Consider the following 7655-nt stretch of genomic DNA (forward strand, 5'->3'; position numbering starts at 1 on the left):
AAAATTTGGTGATTTTTTTATTTAACTTTTTATCACTTAAACTTGATTTGCAAAAAAAAACACTATTTTTAATTTTTTTTATTTTTTGATATGTCTTAGAGGACATAAAATGCCAACTTTTCAGAAATTTCCAGGTTGTGCAAAAAATCATTGACCGAGTTTTGAATTTTTTAATCAATACTGATTTTTTCAAAAAAATCGAAATTTTGGTCGCAAAAATTTTTCAATTTCATTTTTCGACGTAAAATCAAATTTGCAATCAAAAAGTACTTTACTGAAATTTTGATAAAGTGAACCGTTTTCAAGTTAAATCAATATTTAAGTGACGTTTTTGAAAATAGTCGCAGTTTTTCAATTTTTTAAAATTAGTGCACAAGTTTGCCCACTTTTGAAAAAAATATTTTTGAAGAGCTGAGAAAATTCTCTATATTTTGCTTTTTCGGACTTTGTTGATACGACCTTTAGTTGCTGAGATATTGCAATGCAAAGGTTTAAAAACAGGAAAATTGATGTTTTCTAAGTCCTACCCAAACAGCCCACCATTTTTCAACGTCGATATCTCAGCAACTTATGATCCGATTTTCAATATTGAAATATAAAACATTTGTGAAATTTTCCGATCTTTTCGAAAACAATATTTTCAAAATTTTCAAATCAAGACTTACATTTCAAAAAGGCCAAACATTCAATATTACGCCCTTTTGAAATGTTAGTCTTGATTGTACATTTTATTAAATATTTTTTTTCGAAAAGATCGGAAAATTTCACGAATGTTTCATATTTTAATATTGTAAATCGGACTATTAGTTGCTGAGATATCGACATTAGAAAATGGTGGGTTGTTTGGGTGAGACTTAGAAAACTTCAATTTTTCTGTTTTTTAATCTTTGCATGGCAATATCTCAGCAACTAAGGGTCGTATCAACAAAGTTTAATAAAGCAAAATATAGAGAATTTTCTCAGCTTTTCAAAAATGTTTTTTTCAAAAGTGGGCAAACATGTGCACTTATTTAAAAAAATGAAAAACTGCGACTATTTTCAAAAAAGTCACTTAAATATTGATTTAACTTGAAAACGGTTCACTTTATCAAAATTTCACTAAAGTATTTTTTGATTGCAAATTCAATTTGACATCGAAAAATGATGTTGAAAAATTTCTGCGACAAAAATTTCGATTTTTTAAAAAAAATAGTATTGATTAAAAAATTCATAACTCGGTCAATGATTTTTTGCACAACCTGGAAATTTCTGAAAAGTTGGCATTTTATGTCTTCTAAAACATATAAAAAAAAAATAGTGTTTTTTTGCAAATCAAGTTTTCGTGATAAAAAGTTAAATAAAAAAAATACCAAATTTTTTTTACCTTGTATTATTTTTTTACATTGTAGTCCGTATCCATACCTACAACTTTGCCGAAGACACCAAATCGATCAAAAAATTCCTTCAAAAGATACAGATTTTTGAATTTTCATACATCATATTTGTATGGCCAGCTGCCAAATTTGTATGGAAAATTATATGGACAAACTAATGATGCAAAATGGCTTCTTTGGGCATACCGAAGGCACCAAAAAAGTTTCAGTTTGATAAAAAAAATACAAAAATTAAAATTGAAGAAAAAATACCGATTTCGTAGAAAATTGCTCATATTTGAAAAAATGATCAAAAAAATGTGATTTGAAAAATCCTGAAGGATCTCCTCATACCTGAAAGAATAATGTTTATGTCTTGATAAGCAAGCAAATAAAATGTAAAGATTGGAATTGCTAGCCATGATCTCAGTATTTCAATTGAAAAAAATGCAATGTTCATCACTACCATTTGAGTCAATATTGAAGGGTGTAGCGACATAAACTTTGATTTTTTTTTCAACGGTCTTATGTTATTATAAAAAAACATTTTTTTTAATTCTCATTTTTGGCATCACCAAAAATTATTTTTTGTAAACAACAAGTTGGTTAAAATTTATTTGACAGTGCTGTAAATTTTTTGATTTTTTTCGAATTTCAATGTGCAACTATAAAACATTTCTGAAGTTGTTTATAAAAGCTCCAATAAATCAAATAAAATGATTAATTCAAAATTTCCTTAATATATCTCCTATTGAAAGTGTATTAAAATCTGAAGATATTAGATATTAGATTAGGTATAGTTTATTCAACAATCATTTGAATTTTTGTGAATTTTTGATGTACAGTACTGCAAAAAAAAATCGCTTTATTTTTTTTTCGTCAATTCTTACATTTTTTGAAAACTAAAGATTGCAAATCAATTGAACGGATGTATAATGAGTCTCATTCTCCAACCGTTTTTTCATTGAATGTCATAATTCTGTCTTGTAATTTTTTTTTTTTAATTTTTGTCCCTCCTTCATCCCTTAACCTTGGCCTTAATCGAGGGACAAGTTTTTTTTTATTTTGCATCGGCCTAATTAAAGTTACCTAACTTTCGAAACTTTGCAAAAAAATGTTAAAAACTACTTCTTGAGGCACTGAACCCAACTCTAATAAGCTCTGTATGGCTCCATACCATTATGTTTGTATTTAATTCGTATTTTTTTATTTTGCAAATAAACTTTTACCTCACAATGTCACCCCGGTCTACAATTTCTTTTTGAAGGAAAGATTCAACAATACAACAAATATAATAATCTTTTGATCTTTTAAAAAACTAAATCATAATTTGTTAAATTTTATGGGCATCCAAATAAAAACAATCAAAAATGCAACAATTTCGCGCCTTTGCCAATTTCTCCAACGAATATCTTCAGCAGTTTTCTTAACAAATATTTCCTTTTAAATTGCAAAGTATTCAAGCTTAAAAGTAAAAAAAATTAGATTAACAATATTTTTTGAGTTTATTGAAAATTATTACTTGATAAATAAACAAATGCTCACATGTTCTTGGTATTTAAAATAAAACATTTATTTTTATTTTTATTCGACTTTTCCAGAATGGCACCATATAGTTTGCAAAATTAAAAAAAAAGAACTACTCCAACGTTACGTTGAACTTCCGCTTGTACTCCCGCTGGAACATCGACACAAACCTGTACAGCCACTTATCCTGGTCGAACAGTTCGAAAACCTGTCAAGATAACACAAACACAGATCAGTTTGATAATTCTACATGGAACAACGTGCGCGCCCTCCAATCACTTCTCACCTTATCAACCTCGATGGTGGGCACAAACCCTAGCGGATTCCCGACGGTGGCAGTCTCGTTCGAGAACTGTTTGAACAGTGTCGCACCTCGCGGCCCCGCCGCACACTCCTCAATGTCCGACTTGGCCGCTTCGCTCGGTTTGATGCACTGCGGGGTGGTTACAGGAAGTGGATTAGGTTAATCTGTTTTGCTAGACTGTGGGTCTCTTTACCTCGTCGAACGACGTCCGGAAGCCCTTCATTAGGCAGGAAATCACGGGGAAGGCCTTCTCGAGGGGGAGTTTGTCCAGGACGCAGCCGTGCAGGATGTTCAGGGTACACTCGCGGTGACCGTGCTGGCAGTAGTAGACCGGATCGGAGGGGTTGGAGTCGTCAATCTGGTGAAAGAGTTGGGTTAAATGTTGGTTTATCGCGGCTGTACAGTCCAGAGTCGATTATCTGAAGTCCTCGTAAAAATTAAGAAATATTTTTAAAGTCTTATTTTGGGTCTCTAAATTTAAATATTTCATCAAAAGTGCTCAAAAGTGATCTGGCAATATGTAATCCTTGATGGTAACTATTATGACGATGGTGAATTATTGAGAATTTTCAATTGGTAATTTAATAGGCAATAACCTACTGAAAGTCGGCATTTTTGGAACGTTGGAATCAGATATAAAATCTACAAATCTAATAGACAATCCTTGCTTCATCACCAAAAAAATATTATCAATATTTTACTGCCATTTATTTGAAGTAATAAAGAGGTAATCTTCAAATTCAGCAATCTAAAAAAAAGTCTCATTCAATTTATTGATTTTTTACCATAATAAATAAAAGTTTATCCTGCCATGTTGTCCGATTATTATATCGAAATATAAGAATTTCCATTAATCGAAAAAAAATAACAGTCGAATCTTCAGATAATCGAAACATCACATAATTGAAACTTCAGATATTCAAAAAATCAGATAATCGAAACTTCAGATAACCAAAATATTAGATAATCTAAACTTCAGATAATCGAAACTTCAGATAATCTATACTTCAGATGATTGAAACATCGGATAATCAAATCTTCAGATAATCGAAAGTTCGGATAATCGAAACATAAGATAATTTAAACTTCTGATATTCAAAACTTCAGATAATCGAACCTTCAGATAACCAAAACATTAGATAATCGAAACTACGGATAATCGAAACTTCAGATAACAAAAACTTTAGATATTCAAAACTTTAGATAAACGCAGCTTCAGATAATCGAAACTTCAGATAGCCAGAACAAAAGATAATCGAAACTTCAGATAATCGAAACTACAGATATTCTTTCAATTTCGATCAGATAATCGAAACTTCAGATAACCAAAACATTAGATAATCGAAACTACGGATAATCGAAATTCCAGATGACAAAAACTTCAGATAATCGAAACTTCAGATAATTGAAACATCGGATAATCAAATCTTCAGATAATCGAAACTTCAGATAGTTGAAACTTTGGATAAACAAAACTTCAGATAGTCAACACTTCAGATAATCGAAACTACAGATAATCTCAACTTTAGATAATTGAAACTTCGGATAATCGAAACTTCAGACATCGAAATTTCAGATAATCGCTTCTTCAGATAATCGAAACTTCGGATAATCGAAACTTCAGATCATTGAAACTTCTGATACTCAAAACTTCAGATAATCGATACTTAAGATAACCAAAACTTTGGATAATCGATACTTCGGATAATCGAAATTTCAGATAATCGAAACTTCAAATAGTCGAAACTTCAAATAACCAAAACAACTGATATTCAAAACTTCATCGAAACTTCAGATAACCATAATATCGAAATCGAAATAATCGATAATCGAATAATCGGAACTTCAGATAACCAAAACTTTAGATAATTGAATTTTCGGATAATTGAATTTTCGAAACTTCAGAGAATCGAAACTATGGATGCCCGTAACTTTGGATAATCGAATCTCCGGACAGTCGAGGTTCGAATAATCAAGTCTGGACTGTAGTTCCGCATACTCACGTAAGCCTTTCCGAAGGGGACCAACTTGAGGTCCATGCGTTCCCTATATCGAGCCCAGGTCGGCGCTAGTTGATTCGTGATAAATGAGATGCTGTCGTAGCAAAGTGCTTCGTAATAAATTGTCACTTGTAATTTATCATCTACGGTCGTGGTGATGCCAACGGGGCCGGATGCCGTGGGCGCGGAATCAATTTCTTGTCCGGCCACCGATAATGAGAAAATAATGGCCAGCCAGAAAATCCCAATCATCATCATTATCGGGGAGGACGACGCCGTATTCGTCAACGATATTGGCTTCGTGAGAGGTCTCATTATGTTCAACCAGCCAGCAGCCACCAACCAGAGTTGGTGGATTTCGAATTTCGAAATTGAATTAACTGAAGCGTGAAAAATGAACCCTTGTGCCGGTGAAGCGGAAGTAGTGGCGGTGGATGCTGGCAGCACTGCCTCTAAACCAGGTTTGTTTCCGGCCGGCGGCGTGGGGCACACACTTGACTGCCCGCACTCAATGCTGCTTCCGACCAACGTGCTCCAGCGAAAAACCAACAACGGGCAACTGTGGGGGGAAAAAACAATCAATTTCAATAACCAATAGCTCGCCGCGAAATGTGGTCGTGAATCATAATAATAACGCCGCAATGGAATTCTACGGCAGAAAAAAACATCCAAGAGGAGGAAAAAATATAATATATTGCAGGAAGCTATTTGCGTCCCTTTTTCCACCTCTCTCTCTCTCTCTCGGAAAAACTCACACGGAAGTCGAACACACACACAAACAGCCTAGAGAACCACCCACAACCGGCACTAGTGAATGTAAATTGATTTATGCACTTCGATAATCAAAATACGATCAACGTGGGGCGAATTCGAGGAGCAGTTTCGCTGGTTGGTGAGAACTAACGGCAGCCAGCAGCCTCCTCCGGAACTCAATCGAACGTTACTAATCCCAACGTGAAATATAAAACCCACGCTCCCCCGGTAAATGCTTTGACTGCTTCTTTGTTCGATGGTGTGGTGGCGGGAGTGTTGGGGCACTGTGGGAGGGACGGGGTGGTCAAAATATTGCTGTGGTTGTGCTTTTTATGATTTAGCTTTCTCTGCTTAATGTCTTATCAGGTTTTTTTTTCGCAATCTAAAAAAAAACAATTTAAAAAAATAATTTTAATTTGTAAGCCTTATTTACAATAAATCTATGGATTTTTTTCTGAGGTTTTACGTCTTTTTCCGATCGCGGTTAAAAATTAAAAAAAATATAATTGTCCAGTTTTTCACATTTTTTTTTTCAGATTATTAATTATGTTTTTGAAATTTTGTCCATGCATTTCCTATGACAAAAATGTCAAAAATGCCTTTATGTGTCATAACATTTTGCTGGTTGGTCATACAGAATGGGCATGTGAATATTCAAAAATCTGTATCTTGAGAAGGGCTATTCTGATTGATTTGGTGTCTTCGGTAAAGTTGTAGTCTATGTTTAAAACTTATTAGAACAATAGGCATAGGGAAAAAATACTGAATTTTTATTTGATGTATTAGGCCATTGCATTTTTTTTCATGTTTTGGGGGAAGGGGGCCTTCAAAATGTCCCAAAAAAATTGGGAGGCAAAAAAACAATTTTTAATCTAAGATTTAAATTTTCATTGACATGAAGAATTGATTTTAAATATTTACTGTCAAAAGCTTATTGAGGCATTTTTTTAAACAGACAGCACCTTTTTTAATCATTTACAAATTTTCAATTTTGGGAAACCAGATCAGTAAAAAAATTTTTGTAAAAATTATAAAAGATTTTTTTTATTAATTCATTCATATTTTGCACATTTTTCTAGTAGCATAAAAGTAACTATGTAAAAAGCAGAGTCAAGGGTCAACACTTTAAATTAAATTAGTACAACCTTGTCAAACTAATTTTTTACAAACCTTGTCATGAAAAGTTTAATTCTCAAAATACCTTATATAAATTTGCAAAATTTCGATGTGTTTTAGGGAACTAAAAAAGTATCATATGCGCATGAACTGAAGGATGGTGCAAAATAACGGGTCTTTGCATTAAAAAAAAATGATTTTTGGAAAAATAATGTAAAATATTGTAAAAAAAAAATCAATAATCATTTTTAGATGCAAAATCATATTTGCAATCTAACTGACTTACACAAATTTTGCTCAGGTGCACCGTTTTCAAATAATTAAATTATGAAGATGTTCTTTCTTAAAAATTTACAAATGCTTCACAAAGGAAAAGCACTAATGCAAAAAAAAAAAATGCTTAAAAAGCTAAGAAAATTTCTTGCAATTTTGTTTGTTGGCTTTTTTTATGGGACTGAATGTTTAAATTTTAGCCCTCTTTTTCAATTGGCGATATCTAAAGATATCTATTGATTAAATTTTTTAGGTAAAACAAAACTTTTGTAGAATTTAGATGCTTAAAACATTATTTTGAAGAATTTATAAAAACTTGAAATAATAATG

At 32.4% G+C, this 7655-nt stretch overlaps 1 protein-coding gene across 1 annotated transcript; it reads right to left on the reverse strand.

Moving 5' to 3' along the window:
* Positions 1-2929: 2929 nt before the first annotated feature.
* On the reverse strand, positions 2930-6175 carry LOC120420637 (GILT-like protein 3). Its single transcript, XM_039583715.2, has 5 exons — positions 5939-6175; positions 5187-5742; positions 3377-3541; positions 3166-3312; positions 2930-3087 (listed from the first exon to the last, which is right to left on the reverse strand). Exons 2-5 carry the CDS (start codon positions 5496-5498, stop codon positions 2992-2994), a joined length of 720 nt encoding a protein of 239 aa, XP_039439649.1. The 5' UTR covers positions 5499-5742; positions 5939-6175; the 3' UTR covers positions 2930-2991.
* Between the last annotated feature and the right edge of the window lie 1480 nt (positions 6176-7655).

This window comes from Culex pipiens, chromosome 3 (genome assembly GCF_016801865.2).
Source record: "Culex pipiens pallens isolate TS chromosome 3, TS_CPP_V2, whole genome shotgun sequence".
Lineage (NCBI taxonomy): Eukaryota > Metazoa > Arthropoda > Insecta > Diptera > Culicidae > Culex > Culex pipiens.

Bases quoted from the DNA above. Each gene is read 5' to 3' on its own strand.
- LOC120420637 (XM_039583715.2), bottom strand. From the start codon at position 5,498: ATGAGACCTCTCACGAAGCCAATATCGTTGACGAATACGGCGTCGTCC. The intron at 3,542-5,186 runs GTGAGTATGCGG...CTCTTTCACCAG, and splicing joins TCCCCTTCGGAAAGGCTTAC to ATTGACGACTCCAACCCCTC. The intron at 3,313-3,376 runs GTAAAGAGACCC...ACCACCCCGCAG, and splicing joins TCCGGACGTCGTTCGACGAG to TGCATCAAACCGAGCGAAGC.